The sequence below is a fragment of the Paramisgurnus dabryanus genome, chromosome 2 (assembly GCF_030506205.2).
Source record: "Paramisgurnus dabryanus chromosome 2, PD_genome_1.1, whole genome shotgun sequence".
Classification (NCBI taxonomy): domain Eukaryota; kingdom Metazoa; phylum Chordata; class Actinopteri; order Cypriniformes; family Cobitidae; genus Paramisgurnus; species Paramisgurnus dabryanus.
The window spans coordinates 41,504,062-41,522,675 of NC_133338.1; the positions used below are offsets into that span (position 1 = coordinate 41,504,062).

General features: G+C 39.1%; 1 protein-coding gene across 2 annotated transcripts; it reads right to left on the bottom strand.

Annotated features, from left to right (window-relative positions):
* Positions 1–2,044: 2,044 nt before the first annotated feature.
* ttc17 (tetratricopeptide repeat domain 17) lies at positions 2,045–17,958 on the bottom strand. Of its 2 annotated transcripts, none has more exons than XM_065289194.1 (26): positions 17,753–17,958; positions 16,586–16,675; positions 16,299–16,468; positions 16,066–16,177; positions 15,842–15,967; positions 15,530–15,639; positions 15,262–15,409; positions 14,998–15,137; positions 14,320–14,480; positions 13,986–14,098; positions 13,392–13,541; positions 11,719–11,834; positions 11,013–11,160; positions 10,791–10,862; positions 10,380–10,604; positions 6,608–6,794; positions 5,849–5,974; positions 4,800–5,047; positions 4,564–4,702; positions 4,361–4,481; positions 4,087–4,246; positions 3,924–4,007; positions 3,696–3,815; positions 3,448–3,591; positions 2,467–3,356; positions 2,045–2,246 (listed from the first exon to the last, which is right to left on the bottom strand). In XM_065289194.1, the coding sequence occupies exons 1-25, from the start codon at positions 17,918–17,920 to the stop codon at positions 3,225–3,227; spliced, it is 3,510 nt and encodes a 1,169-aa protein (XP_065145266.1). In that variant the 5' UTR covers positions 17,921–17,958; the 3' UTR covers positions 2,045–2,246; positions 2,467–3,224. The 2 variants fall into 2 exon arrangements, with proteins under 2 accessions (XP_065145266.1, XP_065145265.1); XM_065289193.1 differs by having other exon boundaries at positions 4,564–4,714.
* Between the last annotated feature and the right edge of the window lie 656 nt (positions 17,959–18,614).

Sequence of the window (18,614 nt, forward strand, 5' to 3'; positions counted from 1 at the left end):
ATATTCGTGCACACATACAAATAAAGAGTTACATTCAGCCTCGTTTTGTGCAGTGTATACTGTAAATAGCGTAAAATTTGAAGCACAAGCAATCAAAGTTTGCAGAGCTAGTAGTCTTTTCACACTGAACACTTTATAACAGATAAAAGTCTATAAACCAAGCTAAAGTTTAAAACTGAAGCAAAAAGAAATCACTTACCTCATATTGGTCATTGTGTAGCAGGTGTAAAGCTTGTTGGCATAATGTGTGGAATGTAGACAAGACGGAGTAGCGTTTGCATTTGAACCATATAGTGCTCACTGCGTGCATGAGCTCCCTCGCCTTTTTAAATAGACAGAAATACCTAGAGAAAGTGAGGGCGTCCCTATATATTTTGGGGTTGGGGGAGTTGATTACTATGCGTAGAAGTTAATGGACGAGTGCCATCCCACAAACTTCTTTTTTTATATGGTACGTGGACATGATGTTCCGCATAGAAGAAACATCTTCACATTAACGGTAAGAATTCACGTTGATAAAGATAATTCTAGCCTGTATAAAATGATTGCTTTACCCCAAATTAACTTACTGTAGTGTCTAGTGTGCAAAACATATGTATCTTACTATGCGTATTTAAATGTTATTTTATATACATTTTGTCTGTTGTACCAAGGCAGCTTAGATACAGCAGTGTCATTTTTGCTGGTGGAGAGCAAAGCTTTCCCCGCCACCAGCCTATCACTGTGCTATTGACCTGCATTGACGTCATTGCGTCATTAGGTTTCCCTGGGAAACGCAGAAATTCAAAAATAGTATCAAATTAATTTAGCTGACAAAGAGAGGGGGCGGAGCTCTTGGTAAGAAGGCTTTGATTGGGTGGGTGGGGATGTGGGCTGTCCTAAACTATGGCACTGACTTGGTTTTACTACTGTAGGCAAGTAAAATCTATTGAGAAGCGATTTTTAAAGTCTAGTCTAGATTTCTAAAGATAGTAAATGTGGTGCTGATTCTAGAAACAAGATCTGCAAAATTATACTAAACCGTTTTGGATATTTTATGATCTTGAAAAATGCCCATATAACCAACCAAGCAAAATATGGTTTTGATTCAGGGTTTGTCTTTTTCTATAGCAGTCTATTGATATCACAGCCTCACATATTATCATTGTACAACTGAGACTATAACTGATTAATGTCCATATTCTCATCATGAATAAACATAATATGATTAAAATGGCCCTATTAAGTTATATCAGTACATTATACTTAAAATATCTCGTGTATGCCTGTGAGACCATTGCCAAAGCACGTTTGCAGATGCTCCACAGCCACCTTGTGGTCAAACTTGTGATAGCACTAAATTTAATTTAACAAAGCCTTTAAAGGATTAATTCACCCAAAAATGAAAATTATTTTACTCAACTCTCATGTTGTTACAAATCTGCATAAAATTCTTTGTTCTGAACACAAAGGAAGATATTTTGAGTAATGTTTGTAACCAAGCTGTTCATGGACCCTATTCACTTCCATAGTAGAAAAAATACTATGAAAGTAAATGGGGTCCACAAAGGTTTTGGTTACAAACATTTCTCAAAATATCTTCCTTTGTGTCCATCAGAACAAAGAAATTTATACAGGTTTGTAACAACATGAGGGTAAGTAAATGATGACAGAATTTTCATTTTGGGTGAACTATCTCTTTAAATGCATTTTAAAGATGCATGTTGACCTCGGATAAAGCTTAGACTTACTAAAAAACTAATTATGTCTTTATATTTAATAGTTAACATGTTGTTTAAGTTGCATTTAAAAAGTCAAGTACATTTTCATCACCTCATATTCATTTATACTGGAAAACTTGAAAGTTGGCTAATAAACTATGGACCCCATAAAATGTTTATCAAAGGTTATCGTTAAGTATTTTTTATAGAGATACGATTAGATATTGATTTGAAATTAATATTGAAAGCTTTTTTCCGAGCTATACTAGACAAAACATTTTCACCAGATTTTAGGTTAAAAAAGATGGAGGGTAGCATTAAAAGAAACCACACAATTCAAACTGAACTTTTGTTGTTCATCTTTAGTTCAATCGAAATATTTGCAATGGGCTTGATCTACAACCTGAATGTTTAGGGGTTATTTCATGTTAGGTAAAACAATCAAATTTGAAAGCAGTATAATACACCACCAGGGGAATTTTTCTCTCCACAGATTTGCAGTAATGGTTACTTTTAGCTAATTTCAAGCAACAGGAGGACAATAAGCTTTAAAGGCGGAGTCCACGATGTTTGAAAAACGCGTTGGAAAAGGAGACGGGCCGACTACCAAAACACACTTATAGCCAATCAAATCAAATCAAATGCCGGTTTGCGTATGTGTGGGGCGGGTCTATCAACAGAAGGTCCAGATTCTATTGGGGTAGGGGCGTGTTTGTTTAGGTGATTTCAAATATCAACATTGGCTTTCAAACATCATGGACTCCGCCTTTAACCTTTTGTTTTGACGGCAGATCCAAGGAAATAACCATGACCTCAAGACCCTACACTCTCAGAATTTTTTTTACAAAAGCTGTAGCTGGTGCGATACCCCAAAAGTACATATTTGTACCACATATCTGTACCTAAATGGTACATATTAGAAACTTTTAAATAAGGGCACTGTCCCAGTGACAGCTTTCGTACTTTATCTTCTGACAGTGTATGTGATTTTAAAGTGTAACCGCCTAAATTCTTACCATTAGCAAACTAATGTGAGAATGTAAATAAATGGGTTTCTTTTGACAGGTCATATACTAAATGACAATGTATTAGCTATTGCTGAGAGAGAAAGGGATATGCATATGGTGGGGCAAATGAACAAATTCTGTATTACTGTAAAACAAAAAACAAAAAAACATTAGCATTTAAAATGTCCAGCACATTCAACTTCAGGCACACTCAAATCTTAAGTTCAAAATTTAAGTGACCCCTTTAACAGTCCCGGCAAAATATCCCTTAATTACCTTCAAGGACGATCACAATGTTTGAGAGAAAATAAATGAACCCTTAAGCCATAAATCAACATAAAATGATTGGAAAAATGGTAATCGTTTGTCATAGCTCATCGGAAACCCAACTTACAGACATTAATGATATGGTCTATATTTATGAAATTAAGACAACAAATAGACAAACACTCTGATCCTCATTGACAGCTAAGATTAAGAAGCATGTTCATAACAGATTTATGTGCGTGTGGTGTTTTCAGGGAGCTCGCCGGTCCCTCTTGGAGAGGAGGTAGCATTGGATTGTACGCAAACGGTCTTTGGCCGGCCCAAACTCTGGTTGGAGCTTTAATGTGGATTCATACCATTGCATGGCTTTCTCAAACTCTTCCTATGGAGAGAAATACAAACACTTGAATCAGCTAATGTTGATTTAAATCCTTTACACCTAAACAAGAGTTAAAAGTAAAAAAAATACAGACCATAGCTATATAGACATTTGCCAGGGTGAAATGGTTGACCACAAAATGAGGAGCTATTTCTACTGCCATGCGCGCCACAGTCAGGGCGTCCTCCCATAGGCGTGCATTTTGGAAAATGTTGGCGAGGCTGATGAGGGGTACATCCTAGGGAAACAGAAACATTTACTTTATGCAGTAAATTTAGCTTCTGCACAAGCCAACCAATGAAGTTTTATAGTTTTATAGTAAAACAGGAGAATGAGCAGTACCTTCATGTGGTGAGGAGCAAAGTTTAGAGCCTGGCGGAGGCAGTCGATGGCTCTCTTTCCCTGACCTTTCACCCTCCAGTACAACGCTGCCATGCTAGACAGAACCCAGGAGGTCTGATTCTAATGGATTTACAATAAAAAATAAATCACTATACAACAAACCATAACTGCTAAATTGTCCATTAAGTTCGGTTGTAATTCCACCGCAGGCAACAATTCAAGACATACCTTTTCTAACACCTTAGCAATGCGTGTTCCCACTTGCTCAAAAGACTGTGGGGGAAATTTATCTTTTCCAAGATTTTGCAATACCTGTAAGAGAGGAACGCGGGTAAGTTTCATAAACGCAAGAAGCAAAGTCTGTCGTTGTTATATACAGCGGAAAAAGCACCTCTCTAAGCTGACTCTCTCCAGTATAGTGAATGCCTCCACGGTTGGCTACCCCGCTTAGGTGGTCCAATGTGTGCATACTGGCAGGAAGGTTGGCGTTACACAACGGCTCAGCCGCAGGCTCCTGTAGTGCTGTGGCAAAGTCTATATGTTCTGTAATACTGTGAAAAGAGAAAAAAAACACACAGAATGAAGCAAATAAAAGCAATCTGTCGCAATATAAAACAGTATCCCAATTGTGTTTTGAAGGAACAGGATGATGCAAAAAATCGTACTCTATGTTCTTGGCAGACACAGCGAGCCAGGTACTAGCCACGGTAGTGAGATCTACACGACGTGTACGCTGACATTCCTCTGGACCTGGCCATCCCAGAATGCTGTAGTCCTTCCATCTCTCTATAAACACAAAACACATCAGTTTGAACCTTTTTCAAATTCCTAGAAAAGGCAAATGTTTTTTCCTGCTTATTCCAAGTACCCGAGGGTCCAGGTGAGGGGATTGTGGGCCCACTGATCTCCAAGATGGAGTTACTCGATGACATTTCACCCTGTCGGACATCTCCTTCTTCTACCCCACCTTCTGAAGTATCCGATTTAGGTTTTTTTACTCGTTTTACCTGGAATGTAATCTGAAGTGATTAAGAAAGCAGAAAGATTAGGTAGGAAAAAATACACACATGAAATAACTCATTGCAGAGGTAAAACCAGAAATACCCATTCAGATCCGTCATCATCGTCACAATTGCCAATGCATGACCCTCCATCTTTCGCCCCCATGACCCCATGATCGTTTTTCACCACACGAATGCCCCGCAGGTCCCCCGTCTTTCCATTTATATCCAGAGCCCCTTCAAATGCTCCTATCAGCTCCTCCCTTAACTGCCAGTCTTGCTCCTCCACCTCGTCCTTATTTTGCACCTGCCCACCTGCCTCCTCCGAACCATTGCTGTCCACCACTACCTCTGCAAAAGACAAAGAAAGAGTAACCGAGTGAAAAAGTAATATATACAGCTGCCAGACGGCAACCAAAATGTATTGTATGCTCAAAACAGAAAACTACACTTTTGTACTTTGCTTCTGTATACAGCCTGCCATTTCATTTACATGTACAGACAACCGAATATAGAATATGCAACCATACCGTTATTATATTATAAATTATATTACTTTATACAGTGAATATAAAAATGCTTCGAACACAGTGGACTGTGGGACACAGTGTTACTCCAATGGGCTCTGGTTGCATAATGCAGTTTTTGGCCAATGCAGTAGGTCACTTGCATCATAAACTCGGTATATTGTGCAGTGTAAACATACTGCAAACTGCGAAAATAGTATGCTACTTCATACACAGCCCACATCTAAAACCCTAAACAAGTCACATTGCTACAGTACAACACAAAAGTTTGACAATCACAAAACAGCAAAGACGTCGAAATCTGACGTGAACATGGTACATTGAGAAACAAGCATAACAGGCTTTATGCCCAGCTGCACTACTTCCTGAACTTCAGCCAGCTACTTGTTTCCTGTCTGCCATTATTGGACAAACTGATTAATCCAGTTGTGCCTGACCTCAGTAGTCACAAACAAACTGATTAATCCAGGTGTGCCTGACCTCAGTAGTCACAACAACAATAATCAGACACACCTGGATTAATCAGTTTGTCCAATAATGGCAGATAGGAAACAAGAAGCTGGCTGAAGTTCAGGAAGTAGTGCAGCTGGGCATAAAGCCTATTGAGCCTCATTATCAATCTTACTTTTAAAGAGGAGTGAATCTTCTAAAGCAGACATGGCATTAGTATCCCAGGGCTCCTGCCTGCCACTGTTGCCCGAATCCCAGTCCTCCAGCTCTGAGTCTTCCTCTGCCTCACAACCTGAGCCAGCTACACACATACATTTCAGCTTACATGTTGCTTAACTTACACTTTTCAATTCAATGTATGTACATAAGAAAACCCAGCAGATACACAACATAACAAATGCTGCTTAAATACAAACACATAACTTGGACTACTGTGACTCTAGTAGGGGTTTGTGATATTATCCCTAAATCTATAACTCTAGAGATCCCCCAAATGAGGAGAGGACAATGAGTTCATTTTTGTCTGCAGAGTGCAGCAGCATCTAAATAAAGCCTGCGCTATTTTCAGTGCCCTGAATTATTGAGGACACGATTTTGCTATTTCAAAGTCTCTCTCGCTCAGAAGAGTGCCAGGGGAGAGAGCCGAGCTAGAGAAGGGGTTGCTGAGGAGAGGAAAAAATTAGACAAGAGGGGTGGGGAGAGGAAAAGATGCAAACCCAGAATAGAAGATGCAGCGGTAAAGAGTCTAAAATTGGCTCAAAGATTACAGTGCCCAAGCTATAAAAAGAGCATTAACGCTTCGCTGCTGCAGTAGCTACACGAGGGAGAGGCATGCAGCGAGCGCTGGAGGGAGGTGAGGTGGGGTAGCTGACCAAGGAGAAAAGACTTTGTTCTGTGTTGGTGTGTTAAGAGGTTTATGCTATTGGCTACTTACACGGGCAGGTCTGGTGCTGGAGATTGTAAAGGAAGGGGTAAAATTGAAGACAGCGCATTAGTGGCAGGCTGGCACGACACTGGGGGCAGCGAACGGTGAGCGTCAGGGCCTGTCGAAACACTGTTAGAGCTCCAGTCAGGTTTCCTTGAGAAAGGTGAACACTGACCAGACTTAACAAAGTGTGAGGCTGTTTTGATAGAGAAAGAGAGAGTACAATTTATTAGAAACTTATTTATAACTGTAAATAAAATATCTAATGCAGGGCTCAACATCCGATGGCTCAGGGCCAGCATGAGAGATGCAGTTTCCAGGTAAAGCAGACAATTTGGGAACCTTTTTCGTTGGTACAAGCAACTAAGTTACTGTAAACAAAACCTCAAAGCTCATGAGAAAAGCAGACAGCACATAGTGTGCATGGTGTTTAAAAGAGTTGCCGATAACGCTTCATCTGGTCCACTGAATGTAATGGCGAGAAGTATGAATGCAAAGAATTTTAAGCGCATCGATGAGACGTATCACACAGCGTATTAATAACACTGTTTTATTATTACTGGTTTGTTATTACTGGTTTGTATTCCTTACAGCAAGAATCCTTTGATAGGAGTTCTCTATTTCTGTGCATTTAAGTAGTTTTACAAACATTCCTTACACAGAAATACTGCTGTGCATCTTGAGACAAAACAATGGCACTGATATATGTTACAATATGTCAGTGCAAAAATGTTTTTAAAGGGGACACACCATGAAAATTTTACTTTTTCCATGTTTAAGTGCTATAATTGGGTCCCCAGTAGGGCTGTCACTTTTTATTCGACATTCGAATATGCATTCGAACATGACGTGAAATATCCGTGTTCGAACTATAAATAAACCATCCGGTTTTTAAAATCCCATGTGTAGCGCATTTTTTACAGTAACACCTTGTAATAGGAAGGAGGCTGAGAGTGAGACCGACAATGGCGACTGTGCGCAAGAGAGGGAATCACATTGGACCAAAATGAACCTAATGTGCATGTCAAGATAGAATTATAGTTTGTATATAAAATGACATATTATTCTTTATATTATTAAATATTATGGCAGAATAAAAGGCTTGTGTTAATACGTTCGCATTATGAAATTAGCATGTATAAAGATAATTTCATCATTTTTACAACGCAATGTAAACTTTATATTAAACAACAGCACGGATTTGAAAGGATCACATGCTGACTGTCAAGCGTCACATGGACGACAGAGTCAAGGGAGATCTGCTTAACTTAGCGGTAAATTTAATTTCATCTCAAGTATCAAATGGTTGTGCGCTCAATCATTAAAAACGGTCACGCAAACAGCACGCGCAGGGTTAATGTACTTGTCAATGACGGCTCACAAAGGCGCGGGATAGGCTATGGATGTGTGTGCTTGTCAATGATGGGCATTAAATCCGCTGAGTTTTCCGCCGAAATCTGCGAAAAGTAATCCAGACAGTCCTGTTTATGTCTGTCACTGTTAATAAACTTGTGATTGAATCTCCATTATGGTGTTTTTTTTGATGCACGCGGGGGGCACCTAGATATTCGAATATATTCGGATACATTGCATGATTTTCGATATCCGTTCGAATTTGATTTTTCTCAAAAGTGACAGCCATAGTCCCCAGTACTTTTATTAACCTAGAAAAAGGTAATAAGATCAACCCAGTTTTTGTAAACTATTCTCAACAAGCATGTGAAAAAATAGGTAAGTAAAATTTGGCTCCCTTGGTGATGTCAGAAGGGGATAATAACGCCCCTTAATCTGCACTATCCAACCACGCCACTGTTATTTAGTACAGAGATCAGTTTATTTGCGTGTTAAAGGACACACCCAAATCGGCACGTGTTTGCACATACCTACAAAGTGACAATTTTAACTTGCTATAATAAATTATCTCTATGATATTTTGAGCTAAAACTTAACATATGTACTCTGGAGACACCAACGATTTATTTGACATCTTTAAAAAAATGTCTTGTGACATATTCCCTAAATTAAGGCAGATAACACATGTATTTTAGTGTGGGACTAAAATAAGCCCTGTCCTCAAAACCGCCCCTAAATGTTTAGAAATAACACCGAACAGAACAGAACAGTTACAATGACCAACTAAATAAATGCATTGAATAAAATCTTCCAAACCTCAACATTAATTTTATTTGTTCCAATTATAACATGGTTCCCACACCTTAGTTAACTTCAAATTCAAGGACTTTCCAGGTCCAATACCCTTATATTCAAGACTAAATGTGGGGACACATTTCAAGTGAGAGCAAAGTTACATTGTGTTACCTTTCAAGATACAGTTACAGTTCCCTTTTGAGGGAACTCGCGCTGCGTCACTGCAGTGACACTTTAGGGTTAAGTGCATCTAAATGTGTATATCAAATTCAATGGTGAGGCTTTACAACAAAGACAGGGTGACGCGTGAGCCAGGAAGTATATCGCTATCTGAAATATTACCAAAGTTGGCGTTACAGGGACGCAGGAAGTATGACAAGGGAGACGCAGCGTCTCGTTCACTTCTCAGGGAACAACAGTTACAAACGTAACCAGAGACGTTTTCATGTGTCAAACACAACTATGTAAAAAAGCATTTTGGTATGAATCAACATTCGCATACAGAAGATATAAGCATTTAAAGCGAACAGTTTAGGATGTGTGCTTAAAAAGTCTAGAATTTTTATGATATTATCCTACACTACACAGGGAATAATATGGATTTCCAGAAAACTTCTTGCATAAAATAGATTCAAGCACTTTCAATGACCTGTATCTATGTATGTATATTTTCCAAAACTTCCAGGGGCCTTGAATTTTTTCCTCCAGATTCACAAACTTTCAAGGATTTCAAGAACGCGTGGGAACCCTGTTATAATCAACAAAGCTGTCTACACTGACAACAACTTTTTTATAATGGGAGTGATCTACTTTAGATTATATGACTCCATTAATTTTTACTTTACATTACTCACTTCTAGGGATGTTCATTTCAGTTAAGTTTCCTGACAGACAAGCAAAGCTTGTTAAACGAACATTAACCATTAACTGATACGATTTTAATATTAAATAATAAAAATTGTGAAAATACAGTTGGCTGGGACCCGGCAAAAACAATACAAACATTTTATTTAATTTGAATGTGCAAACAGCAGCAACAGATCAACAACAGAACCAGGATTCATACACTATCAAATTTTACATTATCAAAGAGCACGCAAACAGTCCAGCAGATTTATATGCATATAGGGCGGATTCATTGTCTCTTTTTCATCTACCACAGTGGCCATTTCTAAAGCAGGACACATTTCAAAAAGTTTTGCGGTCTTTCTCTGTTTGTGCAAAAAGAGAGATATTAATGGTCAGGGTTGAGGACTGAGGGGATTAGCAAAGGTCTGTCCGGACGCACATAAGACAGAGACGGGCCGCGTCATGTTGCCTACACACGTGCGTCTCCAAACCATGCAGTACAAATGATTTCTCATACAAATTATTATTTTACCAGATCGTCAATGCAGCAATAATTTGCATCATCACGTATAGGCCATTCACAAATTTAGGATAGAAAAGTGGCGAAATGACATGCACCACAACTTAACAAAATTATTGGTAATATTAATTGGTCATAAATTCTTACCTTCGGTTAATTGTTAACCGGTCAATATGAACATCCCTACCCACTTCCAGTTTAGATTTGGGGTTAGTAATAAAGTCTGCTCTATTTTTATATGTGGTTTTCAACACTAGTAAGTACCTCTGAGTGGTTGACCTGCATGGCCTGTTGCAGCAGCTCATAGGCCACACTGTGCAGGCCGTAATGCAGCAGTAGGTTGGCGGTGTTGACCAGCGGTATGTCTCTGTGCTGAGGAGGAACAGTTTGTAGCGCCTGACGCAGACACATCAAAGCTTGTGTTCCATTTCCTTTAGCGCGCCAGTACAGACCAGCTTCATTCTGCATCATCCACTCCGGACCAGTTGTCTGAAAGAAAGTTGTGGAGTTCATTTGGTGAACTGAAGCTAAAATTTTACAGCAAAAAAAAAAAAACAATATGATGTTCTGATAAAAAAACAATTAACTACAGTTAGTACTTTAGGTCTCGGTTACATGCTGAGCTGAATCTTGGCGTGATCCACCTGTAGCCGTAATTATGAAAACATCTTTTACCTTTTCTAAAGCCTGAGCGATCAGTGCACCAGCTTGCTCCAAACTCCTCCCACCGATGCGTTTTAACAACACCTGCACCAGACACACACACTCACGCCATGTAATTCAACATTATATGACTCACGTGGGAAAGTATAACACTTCTACATAATAAAAACCCTTAGCTTTCTCCACAGATAGTTCAGGCAATCTAAGGGTGTGGTATTTTAAACTGGGTCACACCTCTGTTGCATGCGTGTCAGGCAGCTCCTTCTCTAATGCCAAGGCCACAGGAGCCAGCAGGTCTCTGGAGATATGATTATTGAAGGTGCAGTCGGGGGTCTTTGTTGATGGTGGAGGACTTGTGTGGTCCAAGAGGATATTAAGAGCCCTGAAAACATGACAGAGATAACAAAATACAGTTGATAGAGACACACCCACAAATATATAAAAAAGTATATATAATGGGCAAAAAGTTTTGATCTTTCAAACCTCAAGGACTGAACATAAATAATACAAAACAAAAAATGCTTGCTGCTTTGCTCAAAAAAGATTCACTTTTCAAATTTGGTATTCCACAAGTTATTCATTAGTCTTACAGCTTGCAAGCAATGCATTAACTTCAGAAAATGTTAAAAATCCATAATACTAACAGTATGACGCGAACTATTATGTAAAGCTTTAGTTATTCATTTAATTATATCACTTAAAATATCACACCATTGGTTAATACTTTAAAGCTGTACTCATATTACATGCTCATACGGTGAAGTGGAATGAAAAGCGTGCAATGTAGTGATATCTCACAACATGTCTTGGGTCAAATTCTGCAGGGAATCTGCCTTAAAAAATTGCTTGATTTTGCTTTAATTTTAGCTGTCTCAACATCCTGCAGGGACTGATAATATTTATAAAATGTGTGTGATATGGTGAGTGTGACAAGTCTTACTTAAAGTTGCGGGACTCAGGAGGCAGGTAATATGTTGGCAGTAAGTGGGGAGGAGGAATAGTGGAGAATCGTTGTGTACAATCGGACTTCTTAGGCCACAGCACCGTCTGACTCTCCTGTTCAGAAATAACAAGCACACACTTTACTCAATACATATACAACACGCATCCCGATGATTCCGAAGCCTGCAAAGAGACTCAGCCTTTCATTCACAAAGTCCTATATTTTTTTCTTTAATTATTGGTGATTTAAAGGGATAGTTCACTAAGAAATGAAAATTTTTTCATCACTGAACTTACTCTTATTTTTGAGCACCTTTGGCTTCCATAGTATTTTTCTTCCCTACTATAAAAGTCAATGGTGTCCCATTTCCTGCTTGATTACAAATATATTCCTTTGTGCTCAGCAAAACAAAGAAATTTATACAGGTTCGTAACAACTCGAAGGTGAGTAAATAATGACTTTATTTTGGGGTGAACAATCCTTTTAAAGGCAGGGTGCATGATCTCTGAAAGCCAATGTTGACATTTAAAATCACCTAAAAAAAACACACCCCTACCCCAATAGAATCTGGACCTTCATTTGATAAACCCACCCCACAACACATACGTAGCCCAGGCAACAATGTCAGTTAGTAGACACCCCCCTTACAAAGTGTTTTTCAAAAATCATGCACCCCGCCTTTAACCATGACTTATAATATACAACTATAAAATAATAGTCTTATGCTGCTTTCACACCAAACATGAATAGAGCGTCTGGCGCAAATGATTTCAATGTTAAGTCAATGTAAAGACGTGTTTACGCGTGTCTGGAGGTCTTGCAAATTGAGCATTGCCGCGGGAAACGCGCGAGTTGAAAAATCTGAACTTTGTCGGAAAATTGTGACGCGTTAACCAATCAGGAGCTTGTTCTAGTAGTTTAGGATTACAGGAAGCGAGCGGAGTCGCAGAAGCCCCTCCCATGACACGAATTTCTGCGTGAATGTCTCGAATTATTAGAATTTCACACGTGAATGAAGCGAGTAAACTAAAAATATTCAAGCGTCCAACAATAGCACGTTTTTGCTGCCTCTACGCATCTAGTGTGAATGCACCAATGGCGGCTGGTGACTTCTTTTTTTGAAGCGCACGATGCAAAGTTCGTCACAACATGTATGTAGCTTGTCATTTCAAAATATGTGTTCTGCGCTTTGAGAGATTGTGTGTGCATCACGTGTCATGCCAAAATAAGTGCCGGCTGCCTTGAACTTGAAAGGAGACGCTCGCGTGTGCCAGATACTCGCACAATCTCATGTGTAATCAGAGTTTACTGTTAAGGGAGTGTCTTGCGTGTATTTTGGGAACGTGAGCGTCTCTTTTATCATAAACTGTTTTGACGCGTCTCCAGCAGGCACTTATTTTGACAAAACACGTGATGCACACAGGATCTCTCCACACGCATGACACATATTTTGGAAAAGGGAACCACACACGTGACAATCCAAACACTTATTTTGAATTAGCGCATCCTCAGAAGAGCAGTCACGAGCCGCCACTGGAATGCACAGTTAGCTTTATTTAACATATTTCACCACACTTAAAGACATCCTGCGTAATCCAGTCCATCTGTTGATAACCAGTAACGCTCACACTTGCAAACATATAAACACACACACAAACTGAAGCTCTTACATCAGTGAAGGTGGAGGTCTCCTTGTCCCAGTAGGCTGCAGGTTCACGTCCTATGGACATGGTGTAGAACTGCTGTGGACTGTGACTCTCATTCACGCTTAGCTCGGACACCAGAGCAACACTGCTGGCTATAGACACCTCCTCACCAAACTGCAAGCACATGCACAGCACACATAATACTTTTATGTTAATACTGCTTTTAGTATTATGCTCCATTACATTCTTAAAGATTTGCACAAGGCAAATGCAAATATTTCCTAAAAGAAAACAATGCATGATCAAGTTGAGTAATCTCAATTAAAAAAGTTTGCTTTTCAAATCCCATTGCTCACATTACTGCACCAAAAGACAGAAATATTTTAAACCTATTTTGCTTTGATATCCAAACTCATTACTAACATTACACTTGCAAAGATAAAGAATTCATGCTGTGTTGTGTATGGTATGTTGAAAAGATACTGAAAATATGTAACCCTGCAAGTCTTATTTGATATTACAGGTAAAAAAAATTAAACAATGATCATTACACTTTGTAGAAAACAGTTAAAACACACCCACAAAAGAAGACTTTTTTGATATATGTTTCGTTCTCACCTGAATATAGTTGACATTTTCAAACGGTTCGCCCCGGTGATACCGTACTGGCAGGTCAAAAGGGCAGTGCAAGGTAGACTTCTGCTCTCCCATATGACACATTTGGTGATTTCCTAAAACATCACAGGGTGAAATCATTTAGAGGTTATGAATATTCATATAGGCAACATGTGACGAGAAGAAATGTGACAGCACGATAAGCCTTGTGCAACCATGAAACCTGATTATCCAGTATACTGAGCAACCCTTTTTACATCCTTGTGTTTGTGCACTTGTCTGGTTTACAGAATTAGTATGACTGGTAAATAATAAGTGCGTAGATATGCAATCTAACCGAGTTGTGCTTCTTTAACCATCTGGGTCTCGTGAATGATGTTTCGCAGGAGCTGCTCATCATGAATAAGCTTGTGCTTGTCCAGCATCTCCTGCTGTCGCAGGTAATGATCGTGCTGTTTCTGGTACTCCTTCAGTTCATTCAGGGTACGCTGCAAAGACCTGCGGGTAGAGCCAGTAAGAGAGAAAGATCAGCAGTTGTTCACTTTTGTTGTGTGTTCACATTAGTGTTTATCCAGACCTCAATCTAAATGCAGTGCTCTGGTACACTTAACCATAACATAACTTTAGCTTCAATCAAACCAGGGTTGTATAACTCTCTAGTAAGATCAGATCAGTTTTTGTAATCAATATCGGTTTTTATTATCGCCCATCCCTAGTAAATGGAGATATCGGATACAAGTCGCTTTTTAAAAGATGATGGGAGCGGGTCAAAAAACCCCAAAAACAAATCGAATACAGGCAACAAATCAGAATTGGGCATGTAAATCCAGCCTTATACATCCAGTATGTGTTTCTCAGCGCAAACAGATTGAAAAGGACGCTTTCAACACAAATGCAAGCTACTTAAAGGCAACAACTTCTACACAGGCAGTTTTAAAGTAGGGGCACAGTCGCAGATTAATCACTCAGAAAATTCAATATGCCGGTCAATAAGAAGACGGATGGTCTTTGTTACCGATGTTGAGCTTCTAGTCGCTGTTCCAGCTTCTGCTGGCAGAGGACAGCGTGTTTCCTTCTGAGGGCCAGCTCAAACACCGGCTGAGCCTGCAGGGCCTGCTCATAGCACAGCACAGAGTGATTATACTCCCCCAACATCTACCAGAGAAACAGGAGGAAGGAATGAACAAGGAAGTGATGGCCATTTGAGCGGAACAAGAAATCAGATACTACATTTTCACAGAGGACTGTGAAGTGTTTTGAGAGACTATTATCCACTTACAGCATAAATGTTGCCAAGGGTATAATGGCTGGTTAGCAGATCGGTGGTGAGATCCAGAGCAGCGTGTGCAAGGATGGCAGCGTCAGCCGAGAAGTGCGCCCGGTGAAGAATGTTTGCCATATTGACGAGTGCAATGTCTTTGTGTTGCCTGCAAGTCAAGTAAGATATGCAAATCGGCATCACTCTAGTGACATAACCTATGTAGATGACAAAACAAATACTTCAGTGTTCATAGTGTATATTATACAATTGTTTCATTTCCATTTACCTTGGGGAAAAATGGAGGGCACGAACCACACAGTCCACAGCTCGCCTCGGTTCATTCTTTATACGCCAGTAGAAGGAGGCCAAGTTATAAAGCACCCACGATGAGGAGTTCTATAGATATCAAATGGAGAAATAAAAGTTATTTGTCTTTTACAGTTCACTTAAACATATGGTAAAATATCTGCAATAAAACAAAAAAGCTAAGATTATATGGTTCAAAACGGAACACACATCAACATGATTATGTCACAATTTTAAAATTGGCTTTTTTCCAGGTTTTCCTGCAGCATATAAGCGAAGCATATAAACATACTTTTAGTAGGGCCTGGTGTATCCGATGCCCAATCTCATCAACATTTTGACCCAGAGTCAGGGAGGTAAAGATCGGGTCATCCTTTGAAAGTAAGGGTGATGTGAGGTTTACCTTCTCTTGTACACCCTAAAAAAAACAGACAGCCAAAGAAAAATGACCATGCATGTGAGAAAAAAAAACAAAAGATATAAAACGTATGGGTTTAAAACACTCAGCGCAATTACTCGGAGATGCTGAAAGGCATGAATGCTGTACGGGAGGTCAAGAATCTTTACACAGTCAGGTTTATCCAAGTCTGGAGGTATAGGTGACGTTTGATCCAAATAATCCTCGGGACTAGAATACCAAAAACATACACACAAAATGATATAGCCAACAATGAGACTTTTAATAGTCATAGCACAAAAACTAGGCGGCATGCAATTAGATTTCCTTTCTGTAAGCAAACATCACAGACTTTATGTCTTTGCTCTCCAGGGATATAAAAGTGCCATCATAGAGATCCAGATCTCCCAGTGGAACTTTGGCCGTGACACAGTCGGCATCTTCTTTATAATGTCGCTGCTCTAAGCCAGTATCCCGATCCTCGTTCTCTTCGATGTGAATTTTCTGAGCAACTAGTTGCTTCTGCAAAATGTACAAAAGTACACTGTCAGAGAAGAGTTGAATCATGGTTTAGGGAAAAGTACATTCGAGGCATACAGTTGTAATACTGTTTATGACCAATGTGAGGTTTAACATCACCTCTAACTTTTTGAGGTAGTTCACACGAGTCTCTTGTTGCATAAAAAGAACTAAATGGTGGGGGTGTTTTAGGTTAAGAGGAGTATCCACCTGAAAATCAAAAGGGGGAAATCACAAAAAAACTAAATACAGACAGGCAAAGATCACAGATACAACCACAGACCAATTCAATATTACTTCAGAGATGGCCCTACTGAAAATACCAGCTAAAACCAGCCTAATATGGTTCGCTGGTTTTAGCTAATCTCCCAACCTGGTTTTTAGGGATGCACCGATACCACTTTTTTGGAATACGAGTACGAGTACTTGCATTTCAGTACTTGCCGATAGCGATACCGAGTACTTAATAAAAAAAACAAATTAAATTTACAGGTAACAGCTTTAGTAATATAATTTAACAAAAAAACAAAGGACTAGTTTTCCAGTTGGTTGTAAACTCTGCCTATTTGGACAACACAAGAGGCATTAACCCCTTACACCCTGCTCAAACAGACATTTCTCAGACCGTGGTATCGAGGGACTTTTAACGAGTACGAGTACTTTAGAAAATGTGGTATTGAGGCCGATACCCGATACCAGAATCGGTATTGGTGCATCCCTACTGGTTTTAGCTGGTGGTGGCTGTTTTTTAAATCTTAAACCAGCTAAGACCAGCCAACCACCTTAGCCAAGCTCCCAGTTTGGTCAAGCTGGTTTAAACTGGTGGGTCAGCTGGCCTTCCAGCTTTAAAGTCTCCAAAAACTCGAATCAGCCTGCTACACCAGCTTAATCAGCTAAAACCAGTCTGGGAAATCAGCTAAAACCAGCCAACCAGCTTAAGCTTAACTTTTCAGTAGGGGATAGAGCTGTATGATATCAATGACAAGGACTGAGTTTAACTTTAGTTTAAAGTTTACTAACCACAAACAACTAGAACAAGATAATGACTAAATAAAAATGACTGTATCAGTATCACTAGACAGGAAAACACTGTGATGTAACAAATAAACAGTAGGCAGCAGAACAGCTGTCAACGCATTAGTTCAAACAAACTCCACACACGCATGTCTATAAAGCAGTGTTAGTGAATAATAATAAAAAAACATTAGGCATTGATTGTTTAAGCATTCGTGTAATGTAAATAAGCTCTAGAGAGCGATAGTGACTAAACGCGGCACATTCACGTACCTGCTGTTGAATTTTACCGTCCTCTGTCACCACCCAGTGTGTGGCGGCTCGCCCGGGCTCGGCCAGTAGCACGCAGATAAAAATAAACACCGATCCTCGAACGGACGAGATCCAGAAACATTTATTAGTGGAATAACTGCTTACACTATTGCTCTTGTCATCCGCCATCTTTCTACCGTCCGTCCATTCGACCCTAAAGGCTCACGTCATTCACCACTTCTACTTCCGGGTTACGTTGTTACCCCCTCCCACACAGTTAATTTTTTTAAATTAATTTAATGCCATAAGAACAAGAGGGTGCACAGTTGTTTTTTAATTATACATTTATTTAATGTATTTTAATTGTGTCACTTTTTGTTTTTATTTACTTTGTAACATTTGGTTTGCAAATAGCACACTTTTTTTAATATATGCTATTATATACTAGTCAACATTTAAGGTGGATAAAAAACATTCATCAAAGTTATCCTAATACAAGAACGGGTATTGGGTATTGGTTTTAAGACAACATTTATGAAAGGTTTTGATCCACTTCAAATGTTGACTTGTGTATAAAATAAAAAAATCTATATAAATATATCCATATTATATCTTTATAAAAACATAGATAACTGCATAATAAATGATTTATTCCAAGTCATCATTCTAAAAATAATAAATCACATCAAATTTCTATCATACCCTTTCTATGTGAAAGATTTCTAAATCTTTCCAAAATAATTTTGAGTAGGGAATAATACTGAAGGTCAATAGTTTCTTTTTGTTGTCCACATAATTTACAGCTCTACAGAACAAAATCTTTCCAAAATGTGCTTACTATGGCGCTCATTTACCGTGAATTTATCCCTGTAGATGTTTCCAA